General features: G+C 40.8%; 1 protein-coding gene across 2 annotated transcripts; it reads left to right on the forward strand.

The window, feature by feature from the left end:
• Positions 1 to 2,511: 2,511 nt before the first annotated feature.
• PMP22 (peripheral myelin protein 22) lies at positions 2,512 to 15,461 on the forward strand. Of its 2 annotated transcripts, XM_040435027.1 has the most exons (5): positions 2,512 to 2,651; positions 4,363 to 4,462; positions 6,447 to 6,543; positions 10,932 to 11,072; positions 13,855 to 14,049. In XM_040435027.1, the coding sequence occupies exons 2-5, from the start codon at positions 4,385 to 4,387 to the stop codon at positions 14,013 to 14,015; spliced, it is 477 nt and encodes a 158-aa protein (XP_040290961.1). In that variant the 5' UTR covers positions 2,512 to 2,651; positions 4,363 to 4,384; the 3' UTR covers positions 14,016 to 14,049. The 2 variants fall into 2 exon arrangements, with proteins under 2 accessions (XP_040290961.1, XP_040290962.1); XM_040435028.1 differs by lacking the exon at positions 2,512 to 2,651 and having other exon boundaries at positions 4,284 to 4,462; positions 13,855 to 15,461.
• Positions 15,462 to 21,968: the final 6,507 nt, after the last annotated feature.

Here is a 21,968-nt window from a genome sequence, read left to right on the forward strand (position 1 = left end):
TAATAGTTATATTCTTGTACATAGGAGCAGTATTATAGTAGTTATATTCTTGTACATAGGAGGCAGTATGATAGTAGTTATATTCTTGTACATAGGAGCAGTATTATAGTAGTTATATTCTTGTACATAGGAGGCAGTATTATAGTAGTTATATTCTTGTACATAGGAGGCATTATTATAATAGTTATATTTCTTGTACATAGGAGCAGTATTATAGTAGTTATATCTTGTACAGAGGAGGCAGTATTATAGTAGTGTATTATTCTTGTACAATATGAGGCAGATTATAGTAGTTAAATCCTTGTACATAGGAGGCAGTATTATAGTAGTAATATTCTTGTACATAGGAGCAGTATTATAGTAGTTATATTCTTGTACATAGGAGGCAGTATTATAGTAGTAATATTCTTGAACATAGGAGCAGTATTATAGTAGATATATTCTTGTACATAGGAGGGCAGTATATAGTATATTATAGTCTTGTACATAGGATGGCAGTATTAATAGTAGTTATATTCATGTACAAAGGAGCAGTATTATAGTAGTTATATTCTTGTACATAGGAGCAGTATTATAGTAGTTATATTCTTGTACATAGGAGCAGTATTATAGTAGTTATATTCTTGTACATAGGAGGCAGCATTATAGTAGTTATATTCTTGTACATAGGAGCAGTATTATAGTAGTTATACTCTTGTACATAGGAGCAGTATTATAATAGTTATATTCTTGTACATAGGAGCAGTATTATAGTAGTTATATTCTTGTACATAGGAGGCAGTATTATAGTAGTTATATTCTTGTACATAGGAGGCAGTATTATAGTAGTTATATTCTTGTACATAGGAGCAGTATTATAGTAGTTATATTCTTGTACATAGGAGGCAGTATTATAGTAGTTATATTCTTGTACATAGGAGGCAGTATTATAGTAGTTATATTCTTGTACATAGGAGGCAGTATTATAGTAGTTATATTCTTGTACATAGGAGCAGTATTATAGTAGTTATATTCTTGTACATAGGAGGCAGTATTATAGTAGTTATATTCTTGTACATAGGAGCATTATTATAATAGTTATATTCTTGTACATAGGAGCAGTATTATAGTAGTTTTATTCTTGTACAGAGGAGGCAGTATTATAGTAGTTATTTTCTTGTACATAGGAGGCAGTATTATAGTAGTTATATCCTTGTACATAGGAGGCAGTATTATAGTAGTTATATTCTTGTACATAGGAGCAGTATTATAGTAGTTATATTCTTGTACATAGGAGGCAGTATTATAGTAGTAATATTCTTGTACATAGGAGCAGTATTATAGTAGTTATATTCTTGTACATAGGAGGCAGTATTATAGTAGTTATAGTCTTGTACATAGGAGGCAGTATTATAGTAGTTATATTCTTGTACATAGGAGCAGTATTATAATAGTTATATTCTTGTACATAGTAGCAGTATTATAGTAGTTATATTCTTGTACATAGGAGCAGTATTATAGTAGTTATATTCTTGTACATAGGAGCAGTATTATAGTAGTTATATTCTTGTACATAGGAGCAGTATTATAGTAGTTATATTCTTGTACATAGGAGGCAGCATTATAGTAGTTATATTCTTGTACATAGGAGCAGTATTATAGTAGTTATACTCTTGTACATAGGAGCAGTATTATAATAGTTATATTCTTGTACATAGGAGCAGTATTATAGTAGTTATATTCTTGTACATAGGAGGCAGTATTATAGTAGTTATATTCTTGTACATAGGAGGCAGTATTATAGTAGTTATATTCTTGTACATAGGAGCAGTATTATAGTAGTTATATTCTTGTACATAGGAGGCAGTATTATAGTAGTTATATTCTTGTACATAGGAGGCAGTATTATAGTAGTTATATTCTTGTACATAGGAGGCAGTATTATAGTAGTTATATTCTTGTACATAGGAGCAGTATTATAGTAGTTATATTCTTGTACATAGGAGCAGTATTATAATAGTTATATTCTTGTATATAGGGGTCAGTATTATTGTGGCTGTATTTTTTATTGGATAATATACTCTCCATAGCTATAACAGACAGAAGAACCTGATGTAGAACTTACAGGCTTTTGCATTTCCCAAAGGACCCATCACAGTGGCTGTTTTCCTGTTTATTGCAGAACTAAAGACCAACAGAGTTACAGCCATTGCAGAAAAGTCACATTCACATTTCCAACGCTTGCACATAGAAGCAGAGAAGCTGTATTTCACACATAGAAGCTGCATCATTAATCAGAGACCCGATGAGAGTAGTAGTTCCACAACAGTCAGTGTCACTGTGCTCTAGACTCTGGTGCATCTTAAACAAGGGCACTGGTGACAAATGTCACATTCCTGGGTGACATCACTCAGGACAGAATGAGTAAAACCCCCCATTGATGCCAGCCCCACTCCCTCCAGTGTTATTTATAGCCTAGACTCTGGTCTCTCTGGAGTGATGCAGGGGCACACCCAGCACAGCAGCGTCATGGGGCGTCCATCCTGCTAAAGGGAAACTTATATCCTCACCCTGCTCAGCAGCTAACCTCAAATAACTCAGTGTGGACACCGAGGACACATACACTAGACCACTGCCTGCAGCTGCTGCACCACAGGGGAGACTGACGCCTGGTAAGTACCTGCTGTGCACCACAGATGGAGCAGACCTCAGTGCACACCAGATCTCTGTTCTGTCTGTGTCATGCCTGAAACAGGTGAATGACACAGACAGCTCTGCTACATCTGCACTTCACTCATTGGGGTTGGGAGTTTATTATTGCATGGAATGGACATTGTTTTATTTGTCAGACTTTACTAATACAATGTAGCAGAGCTGATTATGTCAGGCAATGGTTTCTCTTGTGCAGGCTAACAAAAACACATAGGCATAGCACAAAATGAATGATGGTAACTGACATATTCAACTCTGCTACATCTGTGTTTTAATGTTTGTCCTGCTATTGTTAGGAGTCTGAACTAATTTTGCTACATTTGGCAGATTGTGCATATATATATATGTATATGTATGTAGTGTAGCAGAGCCAAATGTGTTGTTTAATTTTTCCTATTGGACACATAACTCCTAGTGCTCTGTAGATATCTTAAAATGAGTTACTCAATAGGACAAACTCAGCTCTGCTATCTATATCTATCTATCTACATGTAATATATCATTTCACATTGTTTATATGGATGATGATGATGATGATGATGATGATGATGATGATGATGATGGTGATGGATACTGCTTAATGCTTCTGCTATGATTTGTGTCCCATTGCTGGGAATCCTGATGTTTCCCTGGGTGTTGCCCTGGCTCATCCTATATTGCAGATAGCAGGGCTCACACCCATCCCACATTACTGTTCTATGCAGTATTACCCTCCTATGGGGTTACTGTCTAGATACCTATATATAACAAGGGTGCAGATTACATTGACTTCTGGGCTTTGTTACCTTCATTATATGGAATATCTATATTTTTAAATAATTTTTCAACATTTTGTAATAATAAAGGGGCCCCTTTATTGATTTAAACAAAAAAGAAAAAAATATATTTTGAAAACGATTTCATATCGCAATGATCAATGTCAGGATCTTGATAAAAACATAACATTTTGGTAGCAAGTTTTTCGACGGTTTGGACTTGCCCTCGCTCGAAATGATCAAGTTTCCACCCTAAGGGTCTGGACAGGAAAACTCTGCCTCTTTGCAGGAACCCAGGCTCGGCTCAACTTGGATGAAAGTTAATTCTCCTATTCTTATTAAACCCATATGTCACGCATGTAAAAAAAAAAATCAAAAAAAAAATCTCGTGCTTCATGGAAGATCCTGGAAACAGATGTGGAGAAGTTGGAATTCTGGGTGTGTGCAAAAAAAAAAAAAAAAAAAAAAAAAAACACAACAAAAACTAACTTTAACTCTTTAGTGTCCAAATAGTCTTTGTACATACAGCCTATAGCTGAAAATGACAAAAAAAATGTGCCCATTTTATTTAGAATTTCTTTTGGTTGTTATTGGATTTTTTTTTATCTTCAGGGTTGTAAATTGTGCACGATAAGGACGATGAACATTGATATACCTGTCTGAACGGGGTACATTTTTTGTGTCCAAACTCAGTCTTTTTAAATGGGGGAGAATTTTTTTTTTTTTCTGCTTAAAATGACCGCTTGCATACCAATTGTAATAGGGGTGTGATGCTTTGGCTCCCCCTTCTGGCCCGTGGGTGTATAGACACAGATTGACACACCCAGACTCCCAGCCTGTGAGTTCACTCTGAGCATTGTCGCTGGAGGGAACAGACTGACTTGGGGTCTAAACCAAAGTTCTTCTCTTCCTTCAGGAATCCGGATACTTGACTGAAAATGCTTCTCTTGTTGCTTGGGATCCTCATCCTCCACGTCGCCATCCTGGTTCTGCTGTTCGTCTCTACAATTGTCAGCGTAAGTACCTAAAGCATATGTGCCCATATATGTACCACGTCTTGTTATCTATAGGCACCTACGGCTTCCCGTTCTGCTAGACATTAACTTTTTGGGAGTTTTTGACCTCAAATTGACTTCTGACAGACTTTTCGGGAAGTTTTTGGCAATGTTTTTGAAATTTTTGAAATTTTTGGAAACGCTGTCTATGTGTGTAACTGCCTACGTGTGTGTACTCAGGGTACAATTTCCTAATATATATAATTTATAACCATCTTTGGAAACAAAAATACCCCGTTCACGTTTTTCTGTGCATAGGCGCAGTCGGGTAATTGGGTGTAAATAATATATAGGATGCTTCTGTTAGGCAGGGCACAATCTGTTTTCCAGATGTGCCGTTCTAGGCATTTCCCTAACGTTAATTTGGAGCCTGCAGTAAAAGTCTTGGAGGAAAAAAAAAAAAAAAAGTATGAATTTTGTACTAGGATTCAAATTGTGAAATTTGAGACCTGAAATGCGTGGAGCTACGCAGCTGGAGGCAGCTGAATCCTCCCCCCCCCCCACTCCTGTATATCCTTGTGAATGGGATTCAGTGTTGAGAGCTGGGAGGACGTTGAAAGTGTAAAATATGCAAAAATAACAATGTCAGAGAGGTAAAAATGTAAAAAAAATATATAAAAATGTAAAAAAAAAGAAATATATACATATATAAAATTAATGTAAAAATATATAGAAATAAACAATTCTTTAAAACATCACATTTTCCTTCGTATGCAGAGCCAAAGAACTAACATCAAATGATAAAAATGTATATTTATTATTATTTATTTGAAAGCACCACTAATTCCATGGTGCTGTACATCAAGAGGGGGGTTACACATACATAATATAAAAATACAATAAAAAAGAAACTATTAGCAAACTGGTACAGAGGGGGAGAGGACCCTGCCGGCAAGAGCTTACAATCTATAACTGTATATATGGTCTAGGTTGCTTTAAACAAGCCCTGTACTTGTGTATATACCGCTAGCTCATAGGCTTATCCTAAAGAGGTGGTGATATGTGAGAGTATTTGGAGCTTGATGGGTTAACAGCCCTTTGAGACAGTGCTGCTGACAGAGTGTTTCCTTGCTGGAGTCTTTGGTATTTTAGGGATTACATACTCCAAAAACCATACACATCGACCTAGTCTGGTTGGCAGGCGACGCACGCTGGGTTCATAAACAGCCTGGGGCGCTCTTACCTGTCTACAGCTTGTATTGTTCTGCCAAATTCGGGCTGTTTACTTTCAGTAATGGAGGATTGAGAAAGGGCAGAGAAAAAAAAAAAATGCAATCATCGAGTTGTTTCTTATTTATGGGTCGTTTACTAATTGTTTTTATTATACTTTTTTTTTTTTTACAAAAATTTTATTTTTGTATATTGCTACATAACCTGTCTGTAATGAATCCAGGTCTGTCTCCATATTACTATGTCTTTGGGCCGAAAGGTTATCAGCTGGGTGAAATATTTAATCATAGCGTGAGCTTAAGCGGGGGCACCTTCTATAGTGACAGAGCAGGACCAATATCTAGGGGTGGACAAAACTGTCTATGAATAAAGCACTATCGGTACTTCTATTATAAGGCATTTCACATATTTTTTCCATAGACTTGCACATACAGGCCAATTGCCCTGTAGGACACGCCCACGAGGAACACACATTTAGAAAATGCTGATTTTAATGGTCCTCTTTTCAGCAGTAAGACCAGATCATTATGTTTCTACTGGCAGTAAACAAGGACAACGCCATTTATAAATGTCACACCCATGCTTTGCAACATGCCCACGCTTTTGTAGGTAGAATATGCCAGAAATGGGAACCCCAATGTTTTCATCAGCACCCAAATGGCTATATTTCATGGAAGGTCCTCAGAATGGGAGCATAGGAGTTATGGCTGTTCTCAAAGGCCCTCACATTTGCACTTTTATTCTAATACTTTGGACTTTTTTCTTTCTTTACCAGAGCTGGCTTGTCAGCAATGGATCCTACGCAGATTTGTGGCAGAACTGCAGCGAAGGAGTCAGCAGTACCTGGAACTGTCTCTCCTCCTCAAACAATGGTGAGTAGGCCCATGACATTGCTTTACAGGTGGAGTAGAGTTCCAAAAATTCCAAAGAAAAAAAGTTAACAATGCAAGAAAAAAAATTAACCGTCCATGAAAACACAAAGGAACCCAACAAACCATAAATCACTTTGGAGGCTATTTTTGAGCACTGCCCTTTAAGACACTGAAATAGTTACTCACATAAAAATAGAAGTGGTATGGTCCACGGTCTCTTAGATTTCAAGTTGGCTGAAAACTCCACAACATACTTGCAGCTCAATTCAAGCATGGGTTATGGAAACAAGTGGGCTCATAACACCTCCTGGTGGTAGGTCAGTAGTAATGCAGCCGGGGCACCCAAGCATCACTATAAAAAAAAAAGTACATGACGTGGCTTCTTTCTTAAAATTTATTGAATTCCACGACTTCAATCACTTCTGGGTTATTTGGCGGCATTGTATGATTACAATAAATCTAAAGGTGACAATAGTCCATTGTTCCTTAGAATAGCGTTAAATGTTCATTACCGCTAGAAACTGCATGTCAACATTGGTGGTGGGGCGGAAGGCTCTTTGGGCCAAACCATTTACTACCTAGGTGACTCACAAGAAACACGTGCCATGTGGAAATCATAAATCCCTGAATTATAGATTGTTTTTGACAGAGAACCACAGTTTCAAGAAGGTTGAGGAACAGGTTTTTTGGAATGGTATAGGGAGAAACCATCACTTCAAGGGATTCTAGAATGCTATATGGAAATACTATTTCTTGTAGGAACTGATGGAGTGCTTTGTAGAGAAACCATGGGGCTCTGGAATGCTACGTAAGAGTACAATTTCTTGTAGGCAGTATTGGAATGCTCTATATAAGTACTATATGGGTTTTTGGAAGGCTATATAGAAGTGCCAATTCATGTAGGGGGCTCTAGAATGCTATAAATGAAGACCATTTCATGTAGGGGGCTCTAGAATGCTATAGACAAGTATCAGTTAATGTAGGGGCTTTTGGAATGCTATATAGTAGTACCATTTCATATAGGGGACTTTGGAATCCTATACAGAAGTATCATTTCATGTAGGGGTTTTGGAATGCTGTATATAGAAGTAACATTTATCTATGGGCTCTAGAATTATGTATATATAAATGCTATGTAATGTAGGAGGATCTGGAATGCTATATAGAAGTACCATTTAATGTAGGAGTATTTGGAATGTTATATAGAAATACCATTTCATGTAGGGGGCTCTGGAATTATATATCGTACTACCATTTCATGTAGGGGGTTCTGGAATCCTATTTAGAACTCCTATTTAATGTAGAGACTTTTGGAATGCTCTATAGTAGTACCATTTAATGTAAGGGTCTTTGGCATGCTCTATAAAAGTACCATGTCGTGTAGGTGTGTTGGAATGCTGTTTAGAAACACAGTGCCTTGTCATGTAGGGGGCTCTGGAATGTTATATAGAAGTATCATCTAATGTAAGTTTTTTTGAAATGCCATATAGAAGTACCATTTCATGTAGGTTTTTTTTGGAATTTTGCATAGAAGTACCATTTCATGTAGCGGCGCTCTGGAATGCTATAGAGAAGTACCACTTAATGTAGGGGTTTTTGGAATGCTGCATAGAAGTACCATTTCATGTGGATGTTTTTGGAACACTATATAGAAGTAACACTTCACGAAGGGGCTCTGGAATGCTATATAGGAGTACCATTTCACATAAGGGTTCCTGAATGCTACATAGAAGAACCATTTAACATAGGTGTTTTTGGAACACTATATAAAAGTGCCATTTTATGTAGTTTTTTTTTTTTTTTGGAAAGCCATATAGAAGTATTATTTCCATTTGGGAGCCTTTGAATGCTATATAGAAGGACCATTTTGTGTAGGAGTTTTTGAAATGCAGTATGAAGTACTATTTCATGTATGAGCTCTTGGAACACCATATAGAACTACCATTTCCTCTTGGGTGCTCTAGATACCTAGATATGTAAATTAGCTTTTTTTCCTAAACAAAAAAAAAAAAAAGAAAGCTTTGCCTCTAGCGCCATAAGGCAGCTATCCTATAAATCAATGTTTGACCTTTTAAACAGGCCTTGAGACATCACTTAGGATTATAGCTAAACCAGTATCTCATCTGCATGCTATTGTATATAGAATTTAGAAGTATCATCTAATGTAGTAAGGACCATTTATTGTAGGGGTTTTTGGAATACCATATAGAAGTACTATTTCACGTAGGTGTTTTTAGACTGGTATGTAAAAGTACAGTTTCATGTACAGTAGGTAGTCTGGAATTTTACTGTATATAATGTAGGAGTATCTGGAATACTATATAGAAGTACCATTTAATCTATGGCTTTTTGGAATGCTATATAGAAGTATGTTTTTCATGTAGGGGCTTTGAAATGCTAAATGGGCAGATCTGGAAACCTAGATTAAAGTATTATCTGGAATGTATTATTTAGAGGGCTGTGCAATGCCATATCGAAGGGCCATTTGTTACAGGGTGGTTTTGAGATGAAATATGCAAATATTATAGCTGTATCCTACAATACTACATGACGAAATTATATTTTTAAAACTTTCCTTAGACCACACCTATTATTTTGGGTAGGGTGATGGTGAATGGTTCACCTGTAATATCACACACCACATGTGGACACAGGTAGCGCTGTTTAAGGAGAGGGAAAAAAAAAAGCAATTATGTTTTTCTAATCCTGAAATCCTGAAGACCCATCTTCTCCAGTAAGTGAAGCATAGTCTGCAGAGTACTCACCATAGATTGGCCAAAGGAAAGGCTCATATTATTTCTGCTTCTGTCATGTAAATGTTCCAGTAATTTCCTAGATGTCTAGATAGTAAATTATTCAGGACCAGCGTTCCTGTTGTTATGAAACCTCTTACTGGACCATTGACATAAAAGCTTTATGGTTTATTGAACGACTCCACCGCGGCAGGCTGAAGGTTACATCGGTGTAGTAAACCTTCGCAGAGAGATGCTTTGTCTTGTACAACACACACTGGTTTGTGGGGGTGCCCCAGCTAACTATATGTTTTGAAAGAAAAATCTGATTAATAATGCAGGAAGTGAAGGGGAAAGGCATATAGTCAATTTGTCTTTCGTAGAGGCTGGTTGCTATGGATATGAAGTCAAACAGCTACATCCTTTTACATACCTTACTAAACCGGTTTATCATAGATAGCTCAGGCGGAGTTAAGACCTTTTAAAAGGCATAAGTGCTAAAGCCACGTCTTTCCCTGTCTCTTGTGGCCTTATTAATCAGATTTTTATTAAAAGTAACATAGAAGTGATGTATTAACGGAGCAAAGCATGGGGTACAAAAATGTGTATATATGTATCATTCATTTATATAGGGCGCATCCCCAACCTAAATAATTTGAATAACAAGTAGTCCACATAATAACCCTTTATCATACCCCAAAAAGACTACAGACCCCTAACCAAATACAAGTGCCAGACCAGACCCCCTAAACTAATACCAACACCAGAACCGCTAAATAAATAGACTCCAGCATAGACTGCCTAAATAAAGTCAAACCTCAGACTGCCTAAATTAATACAGACCCTAGACTAGACCCTCTAAACAAATACTGACCCCAGACCAGACTCCATAAATAAGGACTCACAGCACCCAAACAAGTGCAGATGCCAGACCAGACCCCATATAGTTCCTCGCCTTAGAAATAAATATACATATATTTACATCTCAGACAAGACACCCCAAATAAATAAACACAGACCCCAGACCAGACCTCCTAAATTATTATAGACCCTGGCCACATAAAAAAAAAACATATCCCAGATCAGGCACCCTAAATAAATACAGACTCCAGACCAGGCACCATACTGTAAAAATAATATTGTACCTTGACCAGTACAGGTGCCAGACCAGATCCCCCCCCCCCCCCCCCAAACAAACAAATACAGACTCCATACCAGACCCCATATAATTCCTGGTCTCATAAATAAATATACATCCCAGCCCAGACCCCCTAAATCAATAAAGACCCAAGACCATCTAAATTAATATAGACCCAGAAAAAAATATATGTCCCAGGCCTGATACCCTAAATAAATACACACCCCAGACCAGACGTCAAACCCCCTAAATTAATATAGACCTCAGACCAGACCCCATTATTTCAGAGCCCACTCTGTGGTTCCTGCTTGGAGGTTTCCCCTTTTTCCTGGAGCCTCTGGCAGAATTGGCGGATATGAGCTGTGATAACAGATTATGGGGACTGTAGTTTTTGCCTGGGTTATATATATACTATAGATTTGATGTCCTAAGGTTCTCCTGTAGGCCCATGTCTATCATGCACCTAGGTTCTTCTATCTAAAGGTGATAAATAAGTGTCTATTGTCTTCTATCCACAGAGTGGCTCCAGTCAGTCCAGGCCATGATGATCCTGTCCATCATCTTCAGCGTCCTGTCCCTATTTCTCTTTTTCTGCCAACTCTTCACTCTTACGAAAGGCGGACGCTTCTACCTGACCGGCATCTTCCAGCTCCTTGCAGGTACGTGACGTCTAAAGGCGTCTATACTATCCTTATAATATATGAGAAGGGGTGGGTTATACAAACTGGGAGTCTCATTTAACTGGAGCGGTCCCAACCTGAGATGGAGATATGGTAGTACTGGATCCATCTCAGACATGCATGGGGTGCAAAAAGACACTGAACCAGCAGGGGGTGGAGGGGAGATGTCAGGTCCTGAGAGCACACCGTAAATCAGCAGCTCTGTGACCGGAGCATGGAGTAAATCATTATTATGTGAACTCCACCCTTCCTTTCAGCTCGGGGTTTCCCATGCCATGCCCGGTTACCATGATGCAAAAGGGACAAAACGTTTCACAGTTTATTTATACGAATGCTGGGTGCTGGAATCCATTCATCATTTCATTCAGCAGGGCTGGGCCTTTAAGACTCTGGATTATTCGCTCTCAATGCCGCTGCATGCCTGGTGTGTGACTCACCCCTCCGATCGCACAGGCTAACGTAATGACTGGGCACCGCCATGTGCCGCATCCGCATCCCGTAGGAACCCAAACAAACATTTGCTATGGAGTTGGTTGCCCAGGCCCAGAGGCCACATGTTCAGATAGCAAAGGTTCATCAAGGGTTAATATACTGTATACAGTATGCACATATTTGGAGAAATTCCATTACTCCGGCACCCAGCAGTCCTGCTAATCTGGCAATTGCCCAAAAATAGGATGCACGCGATGGATTCCAGGAATTTATTTCATAATCCAGCGCTGACTGCACTATATCAGCTTAGCAGGAAGATCGAGGTATATATCAGCGCCCAGTGTCGTACCTTCAGCGGTGGGCAGACCTCGTGACTGCAGTGCAGACCTCCTTCTATTTCAGATGTGAAAATTCTGAATCTTTAGGCAGCCACCACTAGGGGGAGCTCAGTGCAGCTTCCATTTAAGTAAATGGTGACTGCACAAACTGAGCTCCCCCTAGTGGTGGCTGCAGGCAGCCAGCTTTGTAATAAGAGATTTATCAATGTATTTACGTGTGAATACATTAAGAAATATGGTGTTCAGAATGAATATCAGATAAAGTGGGTGAAGCTTTTTTTTTTATTACAATTTTAATTAATGAAATGTCATACGCTTATTAAAAAAAACATTAATTCATCAGCAATCTGGAATATTTCATTGTCTGGGAAACTGGTTGTTGCTTTGCTATGAGACCTGTGTACACCCCTGTCAGTACCCCCTTAACAGTGCCTGCTACTTTCCCCTAAACCGTGCCCCTTTAATGGTACAAGCACTTTGCTCCACAGCACTGCAGAAACATGGTCTCTGGGGGGGGGGGGGGGCTCCTCTCTCTGGTCCCAGCGGGGATGAGATCACGCAAATACTTGCTGCCAGTTGACCTCCCTAATTCTCCTTGTGATTGACATGACCCTACCTCATCCTCTGCAACTGCTGCAGAACGTCTGATGAAGGGGCATTTCATGCCAAAGAGGTTCTGCAGCTACTGGGGCTTGTATTATAAGGGAGGGGCATCATGTTGATCACTGTGATGATCAATATATTGATTTAAAGGGATTGTATTTGATTCCGATTAGACGTGATGACATCAGCATTCATCTTTTATACTTTATTTGCAGCATATTGAGGGTATTACTGGTATATACGTCTACTGGGCACATGTTAGGTGGTATCGTCGCCACCCTCACACCACCCCCCGCAGTGATATTTTTAGCAGCTTTTGGCTGAGACGTGACATATTTTTGCCCTCCGCTCACACACTTTCTCTTGTCTTTGAATTTGGGTGGGTGGTTTGGCCAGTGTAGAGCCCAGTGACCTGGCCAATGCAATGCCCACTTTTTGCCTTTTCATAGACAATGTGCCCATTGAGACTTGCCACCCTTTGGCAGGAACTGTAGGTGTCCTTTTGACAATCAGACAAAATGATGAGTGTTGTGGAATATGCAGAGCCAGACAATGCCTCCTCTCTCACAAGTATTTTTTTTTTTTTTTTTTTTTTTTTTTTTTATAATATCTGCAACCTCTCCCCTAATAACAACAGGGTCTTGCTAAGAATACTCCTTAAAGGGGAAGTACTACTTTTTTTTTTTTATTACTTTATTGTAAAGTACCACATTGCTAACAGAATACAATTTCCATCAGAACCCATGCAACCGCGCCACCAGCTATTAAATTTAATGCATACAAAACATTTGCTAAAATCTAATAATTTTTTTTTAAGAAAAATTATTTTTTAATTGCTGATAGTTTGGATTAATATGTAGAAAAAGCCTATCTATTTTTATCTTCTAAATAGCCCTCTAACACCTTTTTAAGGATTTTTTTTTTTTTCAAAGAGGATAAATTTTTAAAGCTCGGCCCATTTGTAGTCAACTTTTTTTCGGGATGCTTTACCAGAAGCCTTTAATGCAGCAGCACTGGGACCTTATGGTGCCAGATACGGATTGTCAGACCTTTCAAGAGGACCACCTAAAAAAAAATGCAAGCTGCAGTTGTGCTATATTTTACAGCTCTATACTGGAAGCAAATATCGGATATCAGACTTTCTGGATAATAGATGCCTGATTAAAAATAATTGCATTGTATATCAGAAAACTAGAAAAAAAATCAATAGACGTTTTGGATGCTTCTGAATAGGATTTCAGAGCTCCCCTAGTGGCAGCTTCAGGATGAAAAAAAAAGCAAAACAATTGAAATACTTGAAAGTAATTAATCTATTCTTAAAAAAATAATCATCATTTTGGATATTTATGATGTATGTCTTCTAAAAATTGCATTTTGTTTCTTCTCAGGCATATGCGTGGTTGCTGGAGCATCCATCTTTACCGTTCGACACACGGAATGGCATAGGGATCCTGCCAGCTTTGGATATGCCTACATCCTGGCCTGGGTAGCCTTCCCGCTAGCCACTATCAGCGGCATCATCTATGTCATCTTGAGGAAACGGGAATAATAATCCATGTGCCATCAAGACTAGGAAAGCTCAATATAAAGTCTAAAGGGGATCCTAAAACAAAAACAAAAAAATAAAATTTGAAACCAAAAATTTCAACCCCCCCCCATCCTTCACCAAAACAAAGAGAGAGAGTATGGTGAGGGTGGGTCCCTGTGTTAATTGAAGATGTAAATAGTATCTATGGTTTAAAAACCTATTTATAACACTTTTTACATATATGTACATAGTATTGTTTGCTTATTTTGACCTGTAGCCTAAAAAAAAAAATTCGTTCATGTCTGCCCAAAAATTGAGTGGACAGCAACAATCCAAAAACATTTCAATTTGTGTGCCTTATGAAAAAACATACCAACAGTCTTAATCCATATCAGTGACTACCCCTTGCTCGTACAAATAGCCATTTGCAAATTTTTGGGCTAAAAAAACACCATGGCTTCTATGCCAGGTTCAAAATGGCCGACGCTAGAACATTAGAGAGGCGTTTATAGCGCAACGGCTGTCTTGATGCTAAGTCTACAGAGCAGTTAAGTGTCCTTCGGGTCCGTCGAGAGAGGATGAGGACCCGACTGGAACTTATCAAGGGGGTGAAAGCCGTAGCCCGGCGGTCGGTAAGCCCTAACGGAATGGGCAATGAGGCTGGGCCAGCGACAGGGTCACATTTTCAAAATGCCATTTTACTATTGCACTGAGACGACATCAAAGTACTGTGGAAGCTATCGCTTTTTGAACAGGACAATCAAAAAATTTTAATTTTAACATTTTTTGGGGGCATTTTGAAGAAAACAGTAATGCAATGAAATAATAAAAATTTCAAGGTGTAAAAAAACAAAAAGTTCCTCCTTCTCGATCATCTTGATTGCATTATTGATTTCTACGGCAATTTTTTTAAGTTCTGCTTTATGGCCGAGGTTGAATCGACCCTACACTGCCAGCGGAGCCTGCGACTCTTTGCAGCGCCAGAAAGTGGGAGGGACTTTACCATCTGAACGTGTGCGTGTGTACCTGTTTCAAAGAAAATTTAGGACGTGGAAAAGGACAGTCTATGTATATTATTATTTTAACCAATGTGCATGTATTATACGTATTAGAAATATAGCCATAAAACAAGGTAGCCAAAACAATTTACAGAATTTTACCAAAATTATTTGCTTTTAAAAAAAAATTAAAAATTATTAGAGAATTTTAGATTATTGACTCCTGACTGAAATTAGAATTAGATTCACGCCGTGTCGTTTTAACGTGGAAAACAAAGTGGTGCTATGATAATTTTATTTTTTGACCATTCCTTCTTCTTTAACCTCTGCATTAACTGCTGACCCAGTAACGTTTCTAGTTGTTTTCAGTTTTTTTTCTGTTTTTTGTTATTTTTAGAATAAAACCATTGAACTCTGTCTAGTTCTCTAAAAGTCTATGTGAATATTTAATAAAAAATGGCTGCTTAGACATCTGCTGAAGTGTTTACTGCGAGCTCTGTTTTGAGAATTGACATGTTTTACCATATTCCCAAACATTTGTATCACAAATAGTGCATATGCCTGGCTTCATCACACAACAAAATAAATGGACCCCAAACCAAACCCTTCAATAAATACAGACCTCAGAGCAGACCCTTTAAACATATACTGGTCCCCTAAAAATTCCTAAACTAGACCCCAAAAGAACATACAGACACCAAACCCCCTAAAAGGTAACAGACCAAGCTCCCTAAATAAACAGACCATAGACGCAACGATACAGCAGGCTGTTCCCCCAGGCATCTCTGCATCGCTTCCGCATTGTCTGGCTCCATTCACTATAAGCCCGACCAGCGGAGGTCTGGACGCATTCCAGCAAATATGCAAAGAACCAGCCAGAAGAAAACGGCTGCACGCAGTGGTTTTCTTCTGGCTGATTCTCGACATATTTGCTGGAATGTGCCCAGATCTCTGCCCGAATAGAGCTTTGCAAATTTCCGGCCATGCTGGAATGGAGAGTGATCTGGCAGGCTATTCCCTAACAGGTCGCCGCTGCAAGTGAGCAACTAGCCATAAATTAATAAAGACTCCAAACCAGTCATTAATATACAGACATAAGTCCATCAAGTTCAACCAAGGGATAGGCGGGGACGCGAATCCCAGAAGGGTTTCATAAGCATTAATGTTGCTTACTTTTAAGAATTCATCTAAACTCTTTTTAAAACTGTCCACTGTTCTTACTGTGACCACGTCCTGAGGAAGTCTATTCCACAGATTCACAGTTCTTACAGTAAAGAAGCTTTGACACTTCTGGAGACTGAACTTTTTCCTCTCCAGTCGGAGGCAGTGCCCACTTATTTTTTGAGGGCATTTTACATGGAACAGTTTTTCACCGTATTTTTTGTATGGCCCATTTATATATTTGTACAGGTTAATCATGTCCCCCCTTAGACGTCTCTTCTCAAGACTAAATAAATTCAATTCTTTTAGTCTTTCTTCATAACTAAGACCCTCCATGCCCCTTATCAGTTTAGTCGCTCTCCTCCGTACTTTTTCCAGCTGTAGTGCATCCTTTCTATGGACTGGTGCCCAGAACTGGACTGCATATTCCAGATGAGGCCGCACTAACGCTTTGTAAGTGGTAATATACATCCCTGCCCCGCGAGTCCATGCCTCGTTTAATGCATGACAATATCCTGGTGGCCTTAGAAGCAGCTGATTGACATTGTATACTATAATTTAATCTGCCATCTACAAGGACACCCAAATTCTTCTCTACAAGTGACTCTCCCAGTGTTACATCCCCTAGGACATATGAAGCACAGAGATTATTATTACCAAGATGCAGAACTTTACATTTATCCACATTGAACCTCATTTGTCAAGTTGATGCTCAATCACTCAGAGTGTTCTAGTCAGCTTGTAGTTTATGGACATCTTCCATAGACTGTACAGTACTACACAGCTTAGCGTCATCTGCAAAAATAGAAATGGTGCTATTAATCCCGTCCTCAATATCATTAATAAATAAATTAAATAATAGAGGACCCAGCACTGAACCTTGGGGTACACCACTTATAACCCAGGACCATTCTGAATAGGAATCATTGACCACAACTCTCTGGACACGGTCCTTTAGCCAGTTTTCAATACAAATACAAACTATACTTTCCAAGCTGTAGGAAGGCACAGGGGTCCGTCTTTGACGGAAGCTACATGTCACTGAGGTTCCTGGCCTCGGTGAGATAGGAACCGGTAGTTTAGTGTGTCAGCAGCAGCTAGGCTGGCTGACACAGTGTTTTTTCTTAGTGTGGCTGTAAAGCCGATCCGGGACGGTTCTTATTAGGAGCAGCCCAGTGGCGTACATAGAGAAGTAAGGGCCCCATAGCAAGGATCAAACCAAGCCCCCCACACAGGACAGAAGGGTTTCTGCCTAAACCCCTTTCAATGACCCTTGGGCCATTTTTCCAATGCCTTATTTACGAAAAGTTGTTCCTTTAGAGGGTAGAGTCCTGACCAAGTTTTTAACTCCAGTAGAAAAGGAGATAATCCCAACTAGCTGGGCCCCCTCCTGCCCTGGGCCCCATAGCAGTCGCATGGTCTGCCGCTATGGTAGTTACACCCCTGGAGCAGCCAAAAAGCAGGGTGGGTGGCTGTTCCCCTCGTCCAGGCCAGGTTTTAGGCTGGGAAAAAAAACTCAGCCAGCAGTCACAGCTGTGTGTGGATTACCCTGCATTTTCATAGTGGAGCTGTGAAGCACTGTGGTTTTGGGTTCCAACCAGTTGGTAGCGTGCTGGAGAGCCGCACGCTGAAAATCAGGCGCCCTAAAGCCTGCTGTGTGAATAAACACTGAACTTTTACAACCGTGTTCTTGCCTCTATACTGCGTCCGCTTACCCTGCCTACCAGAGCGAATCCCTACAATTGGTGGAGGATGCGGGCAAGCCGATGTGAGGCTGGCGTGAAAGCCGAAATATTTTTGGTTTGCATTCTTTGGCACGGTTGTATATCATTTATCAAACCAGCTAAATTCAAACCTGTGTCACACGACAAAATGGAGGCTGTTGTGAAGGCCCTTATGGAGGCTAATTTGCAGCAGTGAGAGACCAACCTGCACCAGCGGGATGCTAATAAGCAGCAGCAAGAGACCAACCAGTTTCTCTTACAGCAAGTGATGGCTTTGCAGACAGCAGGAGCAACCCCAAGCGTCCACGATGCCCGGAAAGCAGTCTGTGCAGCTATCCCTAAGATGGCACCATCAGATAATATCGAAACCTACCTGGCGATGTACGAAAAGGTGGCCACAAGGGAGAATCTACCCCGAGACCAGTGGGCTGAGGTCGTCGCTCTGTTCCTTACATCAGGTTCCCAGCTGTTGTGGTTTGACTTGCCAGACGACCAAGCAGCCGACTATCAGAAAGTAAAAGGTAAGATTCTGGCCAGACTGGGGGGTGAATGTGTTGGTCCGGGCCCAGCGGGTGCATCAGTGGGGGTTCAACCCGGCTGAGCCCGTGAGACCCCAGTATTAAATCCTGCTAAACCTTTTACAAAAGTGGCTACAGCCTGACACGCTGAGCCCCACTGCTATGCTGGACCGGTTGCTAGCAGATATGTTCTGGAGGGCTCTACCACCCCCTCTCCAGCAATGGATTGGCCAGGTCTCTCCAGGTAATGCACTTGAGATGGTCGACTTAGTGGAGCGCTAGTAGGTGACCCGGAACTTACAGGGGGGTTCTTTTGGGAGGGGGGCAGTCAAATCCTGTAACTCTCCACCCCGGACCCGGCGACTGGTGCCCATCAAACCCGCCCGAGAGGTAACCCCTGTGGACCCTGCTCCAATAGTCTGCTGGCGGTGTCGGGAGCCTGGCCATGTTCGCGTGGACTGTCCACATCAGGGGAAACCCATGGACACAAACTATGGCTTCCGTCAATCGTTGTATTCCAGGAGGCTGTGTGCAGTGGGTACTCCGGAGTCTCTGAACCACCTGTGCCAGGTGGAGGTGGAAGACACTCTAGCGGAGGCTCTGTTGGACTCAGGGAGTCTGGTGACCCTGGTAAGGGCTTCCCTGGTACGCTCTGCTGAGTACACCGGCTGTAAGGGTCATGTGTATACATGGGGACTTAAAAGACTACCCTACTGCTATGGTGTCTCTGTCCACTGTTTCCGGCAGGAGGCTGTCGCAACCAACCTACAGTCGTGGCCAAAAGTTTTGAGAATGACACAAATATTAGTTTTCACAAAGTTTGCTGCTAAACTGCTTTTAGATCTTTGTTTCAGTTGTTTCTGTGATGTAGTGAAATATAATTACACGCACTTCATACGTTTCAAAGGCTTTTATCGACAATTACATGACATTTATGCAAAGAGTCAGTATTTGCAGTGTTGGCCCTTCTTTTTCAGGACCTCTGCAATTCGACTGGGCATGCTCTCAATCAACTTCTTGGCCAATTCCTGACTGATAGCAACCCATTCTTTCATAATCACTTCTTGGAGTTTGTCAGAATTAGTGGGTTTTTGTTTGTCCACCCGCCTCTTGAGGATTGACCACAAGTTCTCAATGGGATTAAGATCTGGGGAGTTTCCAGGCCATGGACCCAAAATGTCAACGTTTTGGTCCCTGAGCCACTTAGTTATCACTTTTGCCTTATGGCACGGTGCTCCATCGTGCTGGAAAATGCATTGTTCTTCACCAAACTGTTGTTGGATTGTTGGAAGAAGTTGCTGTTGGAGGGTGTTTTGGTACCATTCTTTATTCATGGCTGTGTTTTTGGGCAAAATTGTGAGTGAGCCCACTCCCTTGGAGGAGAAGCAACCCCACACATGAATGGTCTCAGGATGCTTTACTGTTGGCATGACACAGGACTGATGGTAGCGCTCACCTTTTCTTCTCCGGACAAGCCTTTTTCCAGATGCCCCAAACAATCGTAAAGAGGCTTCATCGGAGAATATGACTTTGCCCCAGTCCTCAGCAGTCCATTCACCATACTTTCTGCAGAAGATCAATCCCTGTCCCTGATGTTTTTTTTGGAGAGAAGTGGCTTCTTTGCTGGCCTTCTTGACACCAGGCCATCTTCCAAAAGTCTTCGCCTCACTGTGCGTGCAGATGCGCTCACACCTGCCTGCTGCCATTCCTAAGCAAGCTCTGCACTAGTGGCACTCCGATCCCGCAGCTGAATCCTCTTTAGGAGACGATCCTGGCGCTTGCTGGACTTTCTTGGACGCCCTGAAGCCTTCTTAACAATAATTGAACCTCTTTCCTTGAAGTTCTTGATGATCCTATAAATTGTTGATTGAGGTGCAATCTTAGTAGCCACAATAACCTTGCCTGTGAAGCCATTTTTATGCAACGCAATGATGGCTTCACGCGTTTCTTTGCAGGTCACCATGGTTAACAATGGAAGAACAATGATTTCAAGCATCACCCTCCTTTTAACATGTCAAGTCTGCCATTTTAACCCAATCAGCCTGACATAATGATCTCCAGCCTTGTGCTCGTCAACATTCTCACCTGAGTTAACAAGACGATTACTGAAATGATCTCAGCAGGTCCTTTAATGACAGCAATGAAATGCAGTGGAAAGTTTTTTTTTGGATTAAGTTAATTTTCATGGCAAAGAAGGACTATGCAATTCATCTGTTCACTCTTCATAACATTCTGGAGTATATGCAAATTGCTATTATAAAAACCTAAGCAGCAACTTTTCCGATTTCCAATATTTATCTAATTCTCAAAACTTTTGGCCACGACTGTACACTATGAACTTATAATAGGGAGAGACTTCCCGGGCTTCCCGGCACTGTGGCCGGTTACGAGAGTGACTGATTACCATGAGACAGGGGTAACCCTAGCAGAGTGGCCCGGCTCAGGGGGGAGACCAGAACCCTGGGAACCTGAGTCCGAAGGGCCAGCGGTAGGGGTGACCGCCACTTCGGTGGAAGAGGGGGAAACAACCCCGCTAAGTGTAATGGTGCAGAGAAGTGAAGAAAAATCAGACCATTCTCGGTGGCGCTGGTGCAGTAAGGACTCGATGCTCAAAAGGTACCAATAAAGGTAATCTTTTTATTAAAGTTGGTCTACGCTTTTCGGGGGCAGAACATCCCCCTTCCTCAGGACAATAAAACTTATTACTTATGAATGTAATAAGTTTTATTGTCCTGAGGAAGGGGGATGTTCTGCCCCCGAAACGCGTAGACCAACTTTAATAAAAAGATTACCTTTATTGGTACCTTTTGAGCATCGAGTCCTTACTGCACCAGCACCACCGAGAATGGTCTGATTTTTCTTCCCTTCTCTGCATACACTTTATCCTGACAACCGCAACCACGGCAAGGGATACAGCCCAGGGGCAGCAGACGCAGTCTTCTCTTCTCCCGTAAACTGGACGGGTAATCATCCAGAAAAGCGATTCGGAGGCATTGTGACCTTTCACAACCCCTTCTGGTAAGCATAATCAGTAGCTTCTGTGCTTATACATAGTGCTGTAAGGTTCTACACACGAGGCGCTGCCTCCTCTTCTTTCTTTTTTTCCTTTTATGCTAAGTGTAATGGTGGGAGACATGGAGGACTTGCCGCCGGGGCCTGAGCTGGCAGACCTCAATGTCTCCGGGGATAATTTTGGTACATCACAATACCGGGATCCAACCTTATCCCGAGCCTGGGAAAATGTACTAATAATAGATGGTGAACCACAACAACCGGGGGCAGAGTCGGTGTTCTCCCGTTTTGTGGTTCATCAGGATATGTTAAAGTAGAAGAAGGCAGCTCTCACTTGTGTCTTCTTGCCACGAGCACGGACATAGTACCTGGTATGCACTTAGGTAAAACCTCAGAAAAAACTTTTCAATTCATCCTTCACATGTTATCAAAAACATTCCTAAGGGAGAACTCATCAGGGCTAAGCGCAACTGCCCTGATGAGGAATCCTTTGAGCGGGAAGCTAAAAATGTTATCAGAAGACTCGAGTGCAGGAAATACTCTAAGAAAAATATGTCAGAC

This window comes from Bufo bufo, chromosome 6, assembly GCF_905171765.1.
Source record: "Bufo bufo chromosome 6, aBufBuf1.1, whole genome shotgun sequence".
NCBI lineage: Eukaryota > Metazoa > Chordata > Amphibia > Anura > Bufonidae > Bufo > Bufo bufo.